The sequence below is a fragment of the Poecilia reticulata genome, chromosome 21, assembly GCF_904066995.2.
Source record: "Poecilia reticulata chromosome 21, P_reticulata-male-v2, whole genome shotgun sequence".
Lineage (NCBI taxonomy): Eukaryota > Metazoa > Chordata > Actinopteri > Cyprinodontiformes > Poeciliidae > Poecilia > Poecilia reticulata.
The window spans coordinates 5,689,502-5,707,772 of record NC_088850.1 but is presented as its reverse complement, the minus strand read 5'-3'; the positions used below and the strand labels follow the sequence as shown (position 1 = coordinate 5,707,772).

At 38.7% G+C, this 18,271-nt stretch overlaps 1 protein-coding gene across 1 annotated transcript in view; it reads right to left on the bottom strand.

Moving 5' to 3' along the window:
- syne2a (spectrin repeat containing, nuclear envelope 2a) overlaps positions 1-18,271 on the bottom strand; it is a 110,649-nt gene that overhangs the window by 9,118 nt on the left and 83,260 nt on the right. Inside the window, exons 94-103 of the mRNA XM_081602442.1 lie at positions 17,501-17,656; positions 13,810-13,968; positions 12,241-12,407; positions 7,542-7,704; positions 6,610-6,800; positions 5,852-6,002; positions 4,323-4,505; positions 3,151-3,288; positions 2,741-2,932; positions 1,315-1,606 (exon numbers count right to left, since the gene is read on the bottom strand). Coding sequence (XP_081458568.1) covers positions 1,315-1,606; positions 2,741-2,932; positions 3,151-3,288; positions 4,323-4,505; positions 5,852-6,002; positions 6,610-6,800; positions 7,542-7,704; positions 12,241-12,407; positions 13,810-13,968; positions 17,501-17,656 — 1,792 coding nt within the window. The remainder of the gene's footprint in view (positions 1-1,314; positions 1,607-2,740; positions 2,933-3,150; positions 3,289-4,322; positions 4,506-5,851; positions 6,003-6,609; positions 6,801-7,541; positions 7,705-12,240; positions 12,408-13,809; positions 13,969-17,500; positions 17,657-18,271) is intronic.

Here is an 18,271-nt window from a genome sequence, read left to right as displayed (position 1 = left end):
GCTCCAACCTCGACGGGAATTTAAATCCTGACATCTTCTTAACTGAAAACTTGAATTTAACCCACAAATCAATCATTACTCTTAAACTTTAAGGAATCTTTGCAACTTAAAGACACATAAAATGAGAATCATGAGTTTGACCTTCCAGTTTTAGCTCCTCTAATAATATTTTAGAATTTTGTTGTGAAAAACCGAAAGGTTTACAATCCACTAACGGTGCGGATGTGTCTAATTTATGTTCTAATGGAAGATATTTCCTGGAAGCATTTCCTGCACCCCGAGGAGCAGCGGTGTTGGTGGATTTACGACGCAGAACATGAAGATGTGTGGCAGGTCTCGTTTGATAGTTTTTGCCTGTTAAAGTTATTTAATACATCCAGTTTTTATAGTCACTCTTACAGCGTCTACGCTCATAACTGGATTAATTCAAATTTAAGGAGCCTGGAATTCATTTTTTTTGACATTTTACTTTATTTTTCTTCCTATAAGCTGAACAAAATCAAAGATTCATTGTCTTGAGGTAAATATTAAGGCCAAGGCAGGTTTTGGAAGTGAGACAAACATACCAATGACTCAAAATAATGTATTATCAGACAGGCAGCTCAGAAATCAGCTCCTACGCCCCCTGGACCCGTCTGAGGTAAGCCGGAAAATAAATCTCACCCTCTGGATCCGACGAGGCGACTGACCTCCTTCTGTCGTCTCGAAGTCGTACCCACAACCTCTCTATAGAAAGTTCAGCCTGTCGCTGCATCTGACCTGATTCGAAGGGGAAACTCATCCGCTGTTTCCCCCCAGGAGCTGATAAACGCTAGAGCAGAAATAAAACTAAAACAGAAACCCCTAAATGAGGGGTGTCCAAACTTTTTAAAGTCCAAAATCCCCAAGATGAAAATATTCCCCGCCCCCAATTAAAAATATTATTGGGAATTCTTTCTTTTACCTGCACAACAATAAATAAAACTAATATTTAAACGTTTACAATCATTTAACTTTTTCAGCTTATTATTTTCCATTTCTTTAAGTCTGTAAAATGTACTTAGTTTATTCTCAGCAAAGAAAATAAGAATTCTTGCTGTATTTATCCAAATATAGTGGACATGTGTGACCAGTTTGTTTTTGTGTAAAAACTCACAAAATGTTTGTGACTCAACATTTTATGAGATAAAAACAAAAGCAAAACTAGAGAACAAGTATTTCTGCTGTGCTCAATGTTTCCATTTAATCTCATCCTAAAAGAAGAACAAAAAGCATCGGAGGGCCGTATCCGTGCCCCTGTTGAACTAATCCACAGGCCTTTTATTTTGAAGATACCTGAGAGTGCGCTGAAGTAAGCCCCTTCGTCCTCCTGCTCCTCCCCTTCCTCCTCATCCTCCTCGTGCGACGACGACCCCCCCACGTCTCCGGTGTGGTCCCACTCCAGAGGCAGGGAGTCGACGCTCACCGGCGTCTCCCGCCCCGATTGGTCCAGAGGAGAGCCCAGCAGGTGAGTGGGCGTGGCCGGCAGGCTCGTCTGGCTCCGCCCCAGCCACGGCCGACCAATCAGCTCCAAGCTCGACTCCAGGGAAACGGTGAGGTCAGAGAGGTCGGGCTCCTCCCTGATCATCTGGATTAAAGAGAGAACAGAAACACCATCGGTTTGGGTCAAACAACATCTTTAGTACTTTTAATTATAATCACAGAAACTTTTATTTTTAAATAACCAACACAATATTTTAATGAGATAAAATAATAAAATTAAAGTTGTGTTGCTTTTACATGAAATGAAATATAAAAAAATCAATGGATATTTTCGTTGTTATGCTAAAAATGTTAAAATATTTTAAACATTATTTTAAAAATAACATTAATATTAACTTTTAACATTCTAAGATTTTAAAAACTTAATATCAATAAAAATATTTGAAAAATAATTTTTAAATTAACATTATTGTTTAAATACAATTATTTTATTAAAAATATTAATTAAAAATAATGTTATTATTGGATATAACAACATTGTCATTTTTTATTAGTCTTTCAAAGATTTTAAAATGTTAGAAACTTAAATTTTAAGATTTTAACCACCAAAGCAAGTTTAGGTTATTCTTGATATGTCAGATTTCTTTGTAGACTTGAAACAAAAAGTTTGCAGGTTTGCTAAAACAAACAAAAAAAAGCAAATCATATCCTAAATTTTTCATCTTTTTCTGGATTTTTTGTCTCTTTTTAGAGGAGTCAGTCATGTCAAACATTTTGATGGGCATGATTAAAAATATACTTTGGTTCTTTCAGCTTAACGTTTCTGGCTCCAATGCCAAAAGGTTTGGACACTCCTGGCATAAAATAAGCATTTTTGGCTGAAACGTGTTCAGGTTTCAGACAAGATATTCTTTAAAATACCTTCAAAAGTTCCTCCTATTTTTTGAAGTTCCAGCCTTTTGCTGCAGGATAATGGAAATAATTTTCTCCATCTAGCTTTTCTTTAACTGCAAACTTGACAGTGAGAATAATCTCGAGTCATTTTCTCTACATGTCCAGCCCGTCCTCAGACAGGTCCAATAGCTACGGCCCTTCAGTTCCCTCACTGTAAAATATAAATAGCAAACTGGCACATTATTTAAATATATCATTGTGTTTTTTTAATGTGAGACAGTGGGTAAAGAACATAAAATGTGTGTGTTTTTTTAGGATTTAGTGGAATTTAAAGGCTTAATGATGTACAGTAAGGAGTGCAGCTCGTGTGTGTGGTCCAGCTCACCGGAGGCTGGCTGAGGCGCTGGTGGAAGCGGACCAGCCTGCTGAAAACCTCCTGGCAGTAGGAGTGAAGCTCCTCCAGCTCGTCCTCTATCAGAGCCGCATCCTGAGCTGAACTTTTCTGGATCAGAGCCTCACCAAACACTATCAACCCGTCAATGCGCTCAGTGTTCAGGCTGATCTCCTTTTGGAAGCTCTGCCGGAAGATGGATGGACGAACGGAGACGGAGTCAGGAAAACCAGAACCAGCAACACATGCCTGTTTGTGAAATTTAAAAGTGTCCTCCTAATGAGGTGTCAGAGAGTCATCCCTCAACCAAAATATGAAACCAGCAGCTTAAAAGCTTGACAAGTTCTCCTTCAGAGGCAGTAAATCGGATATGTGAGATGTGTGTGCAGAGACGAGCGCCTCACGCTGAGCTGCTGGATCTTCTGATGGACGTCGCTCTCGGAGAAATGTTCCACGTTGGTGAGCTGCAGGTCCAACTCCGTCAGCCAAAGTAGCATGCTCTCCCTGGTGCCTTCAAAGTCCTCCCGCTGGCTGGTAAAATACTGGGAGAAGCGAAAACAAGCATGGAGGAGCGAGAACAAAACCAAAATAAACAGAATATTTTCCTTATCATCAATTCAGGCTTCTGGTTGGTGTAAAAACGGCTCATATGATGACGTGGAAACATTTTATTTATAAAACTGATTCAACAAACTAAGTTTTCTCTTTGCTGTAAACCGGGGGTGTTCAAAGTGCGGCCTGGGGGCCATTTGTGGCCCTCAGGAAAATTTTTGGCGGGTCTTGATCACATTTCAAGAATAACCTAAACTTGTTTTGTTGTTTAAAATCTTCAGATTTCAAATGGAAAATGTAATATGCAACAAGAAGTAGTCATCTAGGGGTTTGTTTATTAGAAATAGGGACTAAAAACATGCAGTTGGAAAAATAAAGAGTGAGCCACCAAATGTTCTTGTCGCTAAAAAGTGATAAAAAAAAAAATCCAGAAAAAATTAGGATATGATTTGCTGTTTGCTTTATTTTTTAATTTGTAAATCCTGCTCAATCTTTATTTGTTTTAAATCTACAAAGAACCACAGATATCTGACTGCTTTGCTTAATTCATTAAAGTACTGTGTTTCATTACTTAGCTAACAAAATAAAATAGTTTCTGCGATTATAAATAAATGTACTAAACATTTTGTGGCCCCTTTAGTTGTTGCAATTTGACATTTTTGGCCCTTGTGCCAAACCGTTTGTACTTTTTAGTATCGGCTGACACAGAGACACATCGCTGAATTCACTCAAAACATTTTATTTCTTTTAAATGATCATTTAATTGCTAACTCTGCGCCTGTACGGCTCACTTTGATACACAAGCTTCAGTCCAGATCATCAGGAAAATAAGTAATAAAGAAACTGACAAAAACAACGTGTAGAAAATAAACTGCAACAAACCTTCTTTCAAATGGTTCGGAAAGTATGATGTAAAACAAATAAAGCCTCATAAAGCATAGAACTAGACTGAATAGAACTGGTTCAGGTACCAACATCGGATCGGTGCGTCGCTTTGGAGACGTGCGTTAGGTGTGACTGATACCTTCAGGCGGCGTAAGATGGCGGCCGCTCGGCGGTGCAGGCCGTCCCAGCGCTGGTTTCCCTCCCTCACCATGGCTTGGAGCTGGCTGGCTCGGTCGGTGCGGTTCTCCCGGGCCAGGCGGCGGTACTGGTTGTTGATGAACTCCAGCTGAGTCAGGCGCTCATGAACCTGCCTTTGGAAACCCTGAAGAAAACACATTGTTCAGTCAGTAAATGGGTTTTAGTGTGTTTTCCTATTCAAACACATCTTTACATCCTTCTGTGTTCTCAATGAAATGAACCGTTTCCAATTTAAATCACATTCAATGCAAAACAAAAAACAACTGATAGGAAAAAACTGCACTGAAAACCTCCAGGTTTTTGTTTCTGAACCGAGTTAAATCATCAGTATTGTTGTTTCTAAATGAATATAAACTTATTTTCTTTGCATCTTTAAATTTTTGCTTGTGATTTTAGAGACACGTTGTCAGTAGTTCATAGAATGAAAGTTCATTTTACTCAAACATAAACCTGTAAGGAGTAAAATCAGAGAAACTGATCATTTTAAGAGGCTTCTTCGTTCTTTCCAGAGCCGTTTACTGTATGTAGAACCAAAACGTTTGATGCTTAAAGCCAAAAGTGAAATGATTCTGATTAAATCAATGACGGTATAAATTTAGAGAAAACAACTGATGACCCCAAAACTTGGAAACTGTCCGTTTTTCTTTTAGTATCAGTTTAAAGCTTTTGAAACTGATTTGGATCTTGTAACGTTGATAAAATCAACCTCTGATCACTAAATACTGAACACAGTTTAAGCTTTTCCATCAAAGCAACAGAAACAAGTTAATATTAATATTCATTGGGGCGCAGAGTTTTTATTTAACCGCTTCAGCCACCTGTACACAATATGACAAATGCAATAAAAATATGTAAATAAGATCATTTAATTGCTTTTTTTAATTTAAAAAAAGTTAATTGCATTGCCTAAAATGCAATAAAAGCGTATACTTAGTGAACATTTCGTTACTGGTAGCAAAAAGATGCATCCACATCTAAATAAATACTATAAATTAATCCGTTGATTATTTTTTGGATTGACAGCAAAAGCTGCTTAATAGGAAACTTTCCACAGAAAGTTCTGGGTAGAAAAGATTTACAGAAATTAATCTTAGATATTTATATATGTTGTACATATTTTGCTTAATTTTTGCTCTGAAGGTGTTCATCAGCAAACTGCCATCTTTAGAGTCTGCATGCTGCAGTTAACGATTAATCCATTATTAAATTGGTTGACGATTATTTCAATAATCGATTCAGCACGATTAATTCGATTAATCATTTCAGCTCTAATATTTATTTACTTATTTTCAGTGGTTTAGTAGTTATGTAGCCTCTTGCAAGCTCCAGGAAATTTTACCTTTAACTGAATAGATTGACAAAAGTTGATCAAATCAAACATAAACTTCTAAATCTTAATGGGCGCTAGGACAACGGAGGGAAATGTGTCATTTACTAAAACAACATAAATTAACAGTAAAACCAGTTGACCTCAAACTTCTTCAACTCTTCCTTGGCTGCAGAGTAGAGGACATCTGCAGAGTTTGGGTTGGCAGCAGTTCGCTCCGCCATCTTGAGCCAATCATCGAAGCGGGAGTAGTCGTTGAGGAACTTGCACCACAGAGTCCAAGTTTCCTCGATTCTGCAAGAACACGTCATGTTGAAGTTATAGTGTTTATTGAGGCTGGAAATTTTGGTTCACATGAATTATGCTGACAATATGTAACCTGAAATCCTGAAGATGTTTGCACGGTCGAACAAGCAGCTCGCTTACAGGCAGATATGCTGTTCATGCTTTTTAACAACAGATTAAATAGTTTGTTAAAAACAACAAAAGTCTTTTTCCCCTGAATGAAAGTTATTCAGTTTTGTTTGGGACTGAAATTGCAACATTTGTTACATTTTCAGCTGCTGCGGTTTGTTTTCACACCTGTTCCTCTCCTCACCTGAGGGGGCGCTGCACCAAGAACTACTAAAGTAAACGACACAAAAACCTCAGAAGAAGACACCGAGCACAACTTTCTTTTTCGCAGAATGTAAATAAAAACAGAGTGGTGTCAGATTTTAGTAAAAGACCTCAAGTCATTTCTCCCTCTAGAACTAGACTCACACTCTTTGTTTTGGCTTCATTTACCCAGAATTCCCTGCGTTACAGTCCGCTTCGTGCTTTTGGAGCGGTCTCTGATCGGCTTACATTCACATATTTATTCAAACCGCACCAGAGTTCACGTCCACCAAACGGCACCTACCTGAGTCTCCTGTCCAGAGCCAGAGCACAGATGGTTCTCCAGCGCTGGTCCAGGCTGCGGCTGGTTTCCTGCAGGGAGTCGCTCTCCGCCTCCGAGCCGCCTGCTGCGTCCTCGTCCTGCAGCAGAACGTCGCACAGGCTGAGGACGGACGCGACGCCTTCAGTGTGCTGCTCCAGGTCCCTCTGCAGGTCCTGCACAGACGCCAGACCATCAGTCTGCAGACTCGTGTTATATTTTGGGCCAGATCATCTGAATATGCCAGAATGTATTGATCAAACCAATTAAACTGCTAAAAACATAAAGAAATAGATGTTTGTGCTTCTTGAAATTAAATATTGGACATCTTCTCACACTGATCAGTTCCTCCAGGATTTCCAGATTGTTCTTTTGTTTTGTTTTTTCAATCAAAATCACAGATTTTGTGATGCTAATTTAGAAATATTTGTAGGAAATTTTTACGACATTTGCGCTAATGTGTGTCTTTTTATTACTCGCCTCATCAATCACAGACTTTAACTTGGCATCGAGTAAAGCCGAGGCAGCATGTTTTTGTTCATTTTGAGAAATCAGAATAAATGCGGGGATTTGATGATTCTGTGTGACTTTTACAGATTTGTGAAACTTGGGAGGGACTTATTGATGCAACGTGGAGGGCCACATAAAAATCCACGGCGGGCCAAATTCGGCCCCCGGGCCTCGAGTTTGGCACATGTGGATTAAAGAATAAAGCTGAAGAGCAACAACACCACATCTCCTAACATTAAGCAAACAAAAGGTGAGAATTATTAATGATAAACACAGAAGAAGTGAGCAGCAAAATGTGGGAAAATGTAGAAATATTAATACTAAAGACGAAGCGGGGAAATGAAAGTGAGGAAAATAAGATATTTAGGAAGTGAAACAAAATCCAAACAGTTTTGGATGTAATTTACCTGATGTTCAGCGAGCCTCTTCTGGATCTCGTTCTCATGACAGACGCTGTAGGTGATCGGCCGGGAAAGCTCGGCCTCGATGCGAGAAAGCCAGGAGCGAAGGTTGCTCATGTTCTTATCCAGCTGCTGCAGCGTCACCAGAGTCTCCTTCAGCTTCCTCACCCTTAAAAAGATTAAGAAAGACACAAACACCCAGTCAGAAACTTTAATGTTCAACAAACCTTTTAATGTAATTTGACTGAGTTACCAAAACTCAATTAACTTATGAATGTATTAGAGGGAGAAAGAGACGCAGCTGTTCAGAGAGCATCTGATTATTTGATGCTTTTTCTGGAAATGAAAATATTCTGAAATATTTTTAAGAAAGTAGGAGGCCAGAAAAAAAGAAACAAAAGTAATAAAATGAATAAATCAAACAGAAACGAGAAACAGAAAGAAAAAAGGAAAAATACTGAAAAAAGGCAAGAAAGTAAAGATCAAAGAAAAACGAGCTAACAGTAGAAACTGAAGTAAGGAAAAATGGGAAAAGAAAAAAAGAAAGAAAGAGATGAAGAGGAAGAAAGAAAATACAATAAAAGAAAATGAAATAATGAGAGAAAGAAAGAAAGAAAGAAAGAAAGAAAGAAAGAAAGAAAGAAAGAAAGAAAGAAAGAAAGAAAGAAAGAAAGAAAGCATTAAAAAAGGCTAAATGGAATGTGAAGGAAAACAAAAAACTGAAAAACAGAAAAAGAAACTAAACTAGAAAAAAAAGAATAAAAAACAAAATTATTAGAAATGAAGGGAAAATAAATAATGTACTGGTGAAAAAAGCCTTTTTGCAAACAAAAACTTATCTGGTATCTTTCACTTTAACACGCAACGCGCCACACTAGCCGTTGTCATGGCAACGGGCAGGACAATAAAAGCTCTCTGGAGGCTTAAAAGGCTGAAGTGTGCCCCGTTTTTGGAGTTTGAGTTAATTCCCCCCATTTGATCGCTTTCTCCTGCGGACGTCCAGCCGGGCGGAGAGGCGCTTTCTGCAGAACGTCGGACAGAGGAACAAACGACAGAGTCCCAACTTCCTGTGCGAGTAACGTGAGCGTCAGATCTAAAGACACGAAGACATCACCGTCCTAATGTCTCTTCATGAAGACACTAAGGCTCCTGTAAAGGCCAACATTGAGGAGCTTTGTCTAGTTTTTTTTCCTGTGGGCAAAATGGATCATAATAAAGTAAAATTTGTAAAGTGGTAAAAGAAAGACAGAGAGATTGATTCAGCATTTAAATAGAAACTGGGATTTTCCAAACTAATCCAAACCAAGAAAACGATTTAAAGAGATTAAAAATATTTTCAGGGTTTTCCAGACATTCCTGACCAGTAGATAAAAAATGTTGCTGACATTTTCCGCCAGCTTTGGTGTGAGAGTTCAAAACAAAGTCAGAGTCGCAGAGTTTTAGTAAAGATTCATTAAAGTAAATAATAAGGACCTAAAATAAAGACATGTTAAGGGCTTTTAAACACTTCTAAGCATTTTAACAGCTTCAATAAAAAATGGTTCAAATTAAATTCTGACCCTTGTAATGCTACTTCATTGGGTAACTCTTATTCTACTGCTGGGTTTCAGGTGAGACCCACCGACGTCACGTAGCGCAGATGGAGGCCAGGAAGTAAATGTTCTGTTGATCCGCCATCAAAAAGTCAGAGTCCTGTACGGTTGGCACAACCCTTATAATTTTCGTGTTTCACAGCTAGTTGGTCACAAGGGAGTTAATTTGAAAAAACTCACCTAAAAATGATGAGAAAAGTGTGTCAACAATCTGCAGCTAAAAATAGGAGGTGCAGAAACTAAGAATGCCAGAGTTTCCGCTTTCTAACAGGTAACGATCGCATCGTTTAAATTAAAATGATATTTTATTGGACAGTTACACGCAGTCACATGTAAGGTAAGATGTATTATTTTATTATAATATGTGTTTTAACAGCGTTTCTGTAGAACCGAATGTTTGACCTACAATGTAGAAATGCAGAACGACTCAACATTAACGTACAACTCCAGCACGAATTTGGGTAAATAAATTATTTACAAGTTGATCAAAACACTTGGAAATAACATGGGTTAGCTTGTTGTTAGCGACAGCATCGTTATCATAGACTAATTACTTAAAATAGCACAACTCACTTCTCACCCGGCAGAAACAAGTCGACAGTCATTTAATGCTTCTTTAGATCCTAAATTTGACCCGACCTGAAGCTAAACGACTGTATTCTCCAGGCTTTTTAAAGTTTTCTTCTGGCTCGTCGTATAATCTGAGGTCTGCAGATGGTAAAGTCGATCGCCTCGATGCAGGTAAATCCTCAACATTATATCAGAAGTCTTTTTTTACTGAGACAATGTGGATCGTATCCTAAATATACGTGTATTTTTTCGAGATGCCTCATCAGGTCCAGCCCATTAGCTACTCGCTGTGATCCATTTCGCTCCGTTTTGAACCAGAGAAATCCACTTCCTGACCCCCATCTGAATTTTGATCGTCATCCGGATCACGTGTCTGAAACCCAGCGATTATATGGTTGTTTTATGATGTATGGGACTAATGACTATTAACAGGAAGGATCAGGGGGGTGCAGTGATGCATCTAATCCCCAACACAGTCGGTGTAAGTTATTGGAGTACTGCTGCAGATGCAACCATCCTGCTCAACTAACAAGCCTCTTTCTCCCTCCACCTCCCTCTCCACCTCTGACAGCCTAACAAAAGCCGGCAGCTTCATGCGGAGACCAGACAAAGACAGAAAAAGCCGGGCAGGGGCTCGTTCAGGAAGAGGACATGAACAGAATGGATGGAGAAAATGAAGCAGAAAAGAGCCGAGGATGAGGATATATGGCTTGAGAGCCGAGATAACAAAGTGCAGCTGACCATAGGAGGCCCGAAGTTACAAAGAGATAAAACTCCGGCTGGCATTTATTCCTCTCACTGTATTTATGGAGCTGTTCAGCGAAAATCTGCTTTGTTCAATTTATATCGCTTGCACCGAAATTAAGCCAGCAATACAGCCAGCAAAATTAAAAAGAGTCGTGGAAACAAATCTTGTTTCTTTCTTCTCCCTCAAGTAGGACGTTTGCCAACTTTAGCTGCAAATTTACCACACGATCCCTCAGTACTTCAGAGTTATTACCATAATAAACCAAGCTGATGCGACTGTAAGGACTTCTTTTTCAGCACTAAAACATACAGAGCAATGAAAACACGCTGGTCTGTTCTTGATTTTTTAAATATGCACTTTAAAAAGCAGCTTTTAAATGATGATTTTACTCATTAACCAAGCTGAAAAAGCTGCTGCCCCGCATTTAATTATGAAGCAATTCTCGTTTAACTGGATATCTTGGTTTGATTGAAAGATGAGCTCAATTTAATCTAAAGTTGATTGATCTTAACAAATCATTTACAAGCCGCCATTTTCTTAAAAACCGAAGTTTTCTCTTGTATCAACTGTCTTTCCATAACATGAAGGGCTAAATTTTCACTGCGTGCTTAATTTAAGAAAACATTAGCAGTAGCTCTATGACTGAATGACACACTGCTGTAAACGCCGTCCTGTCTGAGCTCTTCACAGGAAGCATGCAAAAGTAATAAAGTGAAATAACATGGAGACCTTTAGGAACAACTTTGGACCTGAACAGTCAAATCAATGCAGTTTTTATCTTTTTACTGCCAAATTATATCAATCAGTCCCTGAATTATTGTGGAAATTTAAACAAAATCAACAAATAACCGTAGTTTTTTGTGCCAATACATAATTGGGAGTTTATTGTAGATTTTTCTCACAATTTATCAAAAACTTTCTTACTTGTACTAAACAGCTGACTCAGCTTTAACTGATGTCAGATTATAGTCCATGATCTATACAGTGAGTATTAAAAAGTCACATTTACCGCAAATATTTCTTAATAAGAACCACAAACTCTTTGATTTTGATCCTGGAGGGACTGAAAAGATGTTCAATAATGTTTAATTTTAAGGATTCATTGATATTTTAACAGTTTGTGAACAAGTTTTATCAATACATTCGGCTCTGAAAGAGCATTCATGATCTGGATTTGGCCCAAAACGAAGATGAGTTTGACACCGCTGGGCGACAGGAAGTGGGCCCGGTCAGAGCGCACCAGGGGACATCTGGTCCTGTCTGAGCCCTCCGACAGCCCAAACTACCCCCTGCTTCTGGCAGAGGGGGAAGCTTGGGTGTGTGGGGTTTGCATCTCCTGCTCGTCCACAGGATTGCCCATCTGTTTGACGGGGGGCAGCAACAGTTTAACTACACAGGAGCTTAACCTCCGCAGTCCATACACGAGAGGCCATGTTTTCCCGACAGCTGCTAGGCACGGCTTACAACAGCAGGTGGATGGAAACCCTTAGAAGCTATTGTTTACTTCCAAGAATCTAGGCAAAGCTTCACAGAACTTAATTATGCTTTTTGCAGCAGAGTGGCTTTGCCCTGAAAGGTGTTTGTTCCGACTAGATAATGATGTAAATTTTGAGAGCGGTACTTAAGAATCTGAGTCATGTTGCCACACAAACACAATTTGACTTGCAACCCTGCCAACATCTTACTATTTATCTCTGCAAAGTGCTCACAGAACGGCATACAGAGTGTTTTGGGAAGTGCTTAGCTGATATAAACACCCAAACTCCCGCTGAGCAGTCACTGCGCCGGCTCTCACCTGGCTTCGATGTGCTGAAAGAGGTTGTTCCATCGCTGATTGACTTCCTGTAGCGAGCCGCGCACCTGGGTCTGCTTGGCCTGGTCGCTGGCGAACAGCAGCTGCTCTCCCAGCTGCTTCAGGTGGCTCTTGTTCTCACTGAACAGGTTGATTTCCTCCATGCAGTCCTGTGGACACATGACGACCACACAGCTACATGAACACCACGTTGATGCAGGCAGGTTTAAAATAGATACAAATCGTATTTTTCGGACTTTAAACCGCTACTTTTCCCCCCACACTTTGAACCATGTAGCCCGGTGCGGCTTTTCTGTGGATTTTTCTTCAACCACCAGGGGGCGCTTTAGCAGAAAGTGAATCAACAGAAGTCAAAATTGGAAATCAAAGAAGAAAGCGCTAAATTTCATTTAGAACAAGCACATGCTAGCAGCAGGCACCACAGAGAAATGTTTTCAAACTCAAACCCCCTCATCATGGAAACAACAGGAAGAAGTTCATATGATGCCGTTTTTAAGTTGAGGGCTTTCGATCTGTTAGTACAGGAGGGAAATGGAGTCGCTGTACGTAAGCTCAGCATGAACGAGTCCATGGTTTGGCGTTGGAGACGCAGGGCTGCATCTGGACTATTAACTTTAGCTTTTTTTTTAAATATTAACTTTAAAAATAAAACATGTATCAGTAACACAATAAATGCTGTTTCTGAACAGCGCCCGTTAGAAGCCTTCCAGGAAAAGTCATTCATCTTCACTGCTAAAACACTAAACCTTACCAAGTATTTTTGATCTAGTTTCTAGTGCAAAAATCTTAGTACACTTGAAATAAGGTAAACTATCCTAAAAGTAACTTTTCAGTACGATATAGAGGCTTGTTGTAAGTCAATAATTTCTTAATATTAATGAAAAAGTTATAGTACTGCCAGATAAATTAGCTTAAAATGGGAAAAATGTCTTATTAGTAAAATAATCTGCCAGTGGAACTAGAACTGGGTTGCTAGGCGACGGGCCGGGCCTGGCTGGCGTTGCTAGGTAACAGCGCCAGTGGAACTTTCACATCAATATTAAGGAACATTGACTTAAAACAAGCTCCTATATTTTGCTACAAAGTTTCTTAATTTTGTTTTATTTCAAGTTTACTGATATTTTTGCACTAGAAATCAGACCAAGAATACTTGGTAGCATTTTGTGTTTTTGCAGTGCTTTTCTTCAGCAAAAACACTGGTTTTGCTGAAGGCAGGTTATCAGACCTGCAACAAAACTATATTATTATCAACAGTATTTACATTTAGAACTGATTCTGTTTACATTTTACAAAAGCAGGTCAACTTTTCAGGATCACATCAGGAAATTTCACACTGCAAACAGAAAAAAATTACACTTTTAAGGAATAAAAGTTATTAAAGTTCCTTTCATTCAATCTGCTTAATATATTCTACAATTTACCTGCCACTTGGCTTCATGTGTTTTTAATGAAGACACCGTAATCAAATTCAAGGTTTCTGTATCATATCTGAGGTTCTTTTGATGAAAACAGTGCAAACAACAGTGGTATAAAATCGCCATGACTTCATACCTTTTTTAGTTTCTCCACCATTTCCTCGATGCTCAGATCTGCGCTGTGGCAAACCTTGTTCTCCATCTGAGTCAGCCAATCACAGAACTCTCTGTTTTTATCATTGAAAATGGTCCAGGCATTCAGGCGGTCGGCTATTTCCTGTCTGCGTAGCGACACCTGGCGGAAACACGATAACGACATTTAGTGTTTGTTAAATGCCAGCTTTAAATAAGAAATTAGTTTCTTACAAAGAAAGTCAAGAATCTTTTTATTTTTCTACACTAGATAACTTAAACTGTCAACAGTGAATTCAAATATGCATATTTTTCCATATTTTTTGTTTGCATTTTAAAGCTCATAAACACCTAAAAACACTCAAAGGAAATTATTTTCCAAATTTAAAAACTGGATTCAACTCATTAAAGACAACTGGGTGAGTTTTAGAGTGCACCAATAAGGATTAACAATCTTAAAGCTCTGGATAGTAAGACACCACTTAAAATGATCAGTTTCTCTGATTTTACTCTTTATAGGTTTGAGTAAAATGAACATTGTTCTTTTATTCTCTGAACTACTGACAACATGTCTCCGATATCCCAAGCAAAAATGTATTTTGTATTTATTTGCAGAAAATGAGAAACGGTCAAAATGACATAAAAGATTCAGCACTTTCAGACCTCAAATAATGCAAAGACAAGTTTATATTCATTTAGAAACAACAACACTAATGTTTCAACTCTGTAATAGTTCAGAAATCAACATTTGGTGGAATAACCAGGAGGTTTTCAACGGGATTCAGAGCAGTGGGCTGTGTATATTCTCTTTACACGAGGAAAACCACATGTTTAGATCCTAAAATCTAAAGTATTTTACATTTATTTCCCCCAGACCAGTACAGAGGTGTCTGCACTGGTTACAGACACCATGACGTAATGGTGAAAGTAGAGGTGCCAAAGACCTCGATGAGTCTGAGTCTGCAGCGGGACACTTTGTTGTGATACATTGGTATGCATTCAGGAAACAAAGTGACCCAAATATAATGCACAGACAAAGCATTAGAAATCCAAGCATTGAGCTGTGAAAAAATAACCCAGAATCAGAATATTACATGTACTCAGTGATTTTTACTCTGATTTAGTAATCAACTGAATTGACAGAAGCCCTCAGGAGAGTGCAGCTATTCGCTCAAATTAACAAGGTCCATTTTCCTAATGACAGCTTAATACCAGCAGAACAGCCCATTACAAACCCGCGCAGGGGGCAGATGATCTGTTAGATGTTTCAGGGCTTATGATTAGAGCTGCTCTATTTGACTGATCATCAACGTTTTTGCTATTAAGAAGAGCCCTGCTTGGTATTAATGCACAGAGGCAGATGGTCCTGCTGCAGTGTGAAGAATCGGGGATGCATTGAGCGCTGCGGTCACCCTGTGAGGACCGAGTGTCGCCTGGGGAACAATAGAGCAAGTCCCTGCTCCTCCCTCAGGCCGGCCAGGCCATCTGCTCACCAAACCCCCACCTACAAAACCTGCAACCTGTTAACCACAGACTGCATGTCATGAAGAAATACGATAAGTTGTTTGTTTTTAATAAACTGGTGGCTTAATAAGTAGCACAGCTTCACAAACTCAACAGTTTGGAGAGCTAAAATAAAAACATAGAAATATTTGAACGCATCAGCCAACAATTGGCAACTACTTCAACATATTTTCACTCCAGTAAAAGTGAGCGTCAGAGGTGTCTGACTCATTTTTGTTTTGGGCCAAATTAAGATCATGAATTCTCCTAAAGGGCCGGTTGTGCCAGAATGTATTGATGAAACCTGATCACAAACTGTCAAAATATCAATGAATCCTTAAAATGTAATATTATTATTGATCATATGTTCAGTTCCTCCAGGATTTCAAGATTTTTTTTTTTTTTGCAATAAAAATCTAAGTGTTTGTGGTTCTAATCTGGAAACATTTGAGCTTATTTACGACGGTAAATGTGACTTTTTATCATTCGCTGTACAGATCATGTACTTAAAGGGCCATGACATCAATTAAGGCTGAGGCAGCTGTTTAGTACTAGTCAGAAAGTTTTTGACAATTTAAGAAAAATCTGCAATAAGCTCCAAATTATGTATTAGCATAAAAAAAATGTGGAGATTTGTTGATTTTGATTTTGTGTGAATTTCCATTATAATTTTCAATAAACTGGAGGGACTGGTTGATATAATTTGGCAGTAAACAGATAAAAACTGCATTGATCTGATCAATAACATAATATTTAAGCTCATTTAGTGTTTAGTCTTGAATCTAAAGGGCCACATAAAAAACTATGGTGGGCCGGATTTGGCCCACTGGCCTTGAGTTTGACACCTGTGTTCAAGAATAAATAAAGCATTTAGCGAAAAAGCTACTAACTTACTAAATAACTGATCAGATTCAATCATTTAATATTTAAAATTTACATAATCAGATGGACACAAATAAAAATAAGTGGAAATGTTGATATTTTTAGGACTAAATGAAAATAATTTACATAAACAACAAACTATAAAACATTTTACCAATCAAATAATACAATAATGACATAATAATGCAAGTCTGCCGTCTTAATGATGAGTTTCATCAACTTTAATTTATAAATTTAAACTTTCATTTTGTATAAAATGCTCCACACTGGAACTGGGAGACATTTTGAATTTCCAAAATAAAACGAAAAACAATTAATGAAAACAAACTAAACCAAAACCATAAATATAACAGATTATGATTTATCTGTAAACAAAACTACCCTAAATGGAAATTATCAAACTTATTATAACCTATCATATAATTAATTAATTATTGCAGCAGGCTTAAAAATAATGAAACTTTAAAAACTGCAGGTGAGTCTGTTTGGTGGATTTTTGGTTAAAACATGTTTGTTTTTCATTCAGTGGGTAGAAAATCTAGAAATTTTAATACTTCGTAGTAAAATTACTCATGTAAAAGTAACGTACAGCATAGTAAAAATAGTTCCACTACTAAATTATTTCAAAAAAAGTTACTGAGGTGAATGTAACTAGTTACTACCCACTACTTTTGGGTATTTTGACCAAAAATACGCATTTTAGGAATTTATATTCACATTTAAAGCCAAAAAAACTCAAATCAATTCATCATCAGACAGAAGTTAAAACATTTCCTGCTGCTGAATCTGAAAACCTTCAGCCAACAGGAGAGCAGGTGCAAGCAGCTTCGCTAACTGAAAGCCCAATTAGCACTAGCATGAATTACCTTATAGTAAGTAGCCTTATAACCGGCTAACATGCTAACTAACCGTTGGTTTCTAAAGACCAAACATGTGTAGGAATGTGTGGAGTCACCAAAAACAATATTCTAATCACAAGGTTAACGAGCAGGAATGATGGACAGCTTGAATCAGGGAGTAAATATTCTCACATGCTGACACAATGAGGGAGATTTTTATTTATAATTAATATAAACTGGTTCCTTTACAGAAGCTAAACTGTTACAAAGTAAGCTGCTGGTTTCCCTCCAAGAACCAGCACACTTTGTCTTTCATCAAACAAATCAGTGTGACCAATGTGTGTGTGTGTGTGTGTTATCTCCTGTCTTTGTGCAGCCATTAAGAAACCAGAAACTTCTTCCCTCTGTCCCCTCCCAGCTCGTCTTCACCCACCTCGAACTATCTGTAAAAACTTTTAGTTTGGTTCTCACCTTGGTGCACAGCTCTTCCCACTGAGCGTGGAGCATCTCCAGCTGCTGCTCCAGCAGCGCCGAGTCACTGGCCGCCACGTACTGGGACAGGTCTGTCTTCATGGTGGCCAGTTCCCTCAGTCCGCCAGCCAAACGCTGCAGAGAGAGCTCAGCCTCCTGCATAACACAAACAGAAACATGCAGCAAGGTCAGCAGGCGGCCATGCAAGCTGCTGCTGCTGCTGCTTTACCTCTCGCTTGGGTTTGTCCTGACTGTCCAGATTAAAGGGCTGTGGACGGGACAGGGGGAGGGTAGAAGGGGTGGTAAAGGGGGAGGGGAGTGAAAGCATCAGTGCATTAAATAAGAGGAAGGGGGGCTAACTGGAAGGCTCTGTAGTGGGGAACTTATCATAAATTAAAAGTGACCTACTACGCTTCCTTTAGCATAGACCTACATGTTCACTGAAATGATTCTTTGATGATGATTTTAGTCTCAGTTCTGCCTATTTTGATCTGTTTTAGGGCGTCTTGTCACTTTAAATCCATAGAAGCGGCTGCTGGCCACGCCCCCAACTTAATGTTTACACTTACATGTGAAAAAGACCGAAAACAGATGTGCAATTATGTAACCGTACGTCTTTGAAAAGCAGAAGTGGAGCCTCCTGCACAACCAACAAGAAGGCAGCAAGTGGTTTCTGGATGTTAAGTCAACAACCAAACACTTCTCTTTTCCAGCAGCCATTGTACAACGCATTCAGAGGTAAAACCAGCTGATCAAACATGCTGGAGGTTC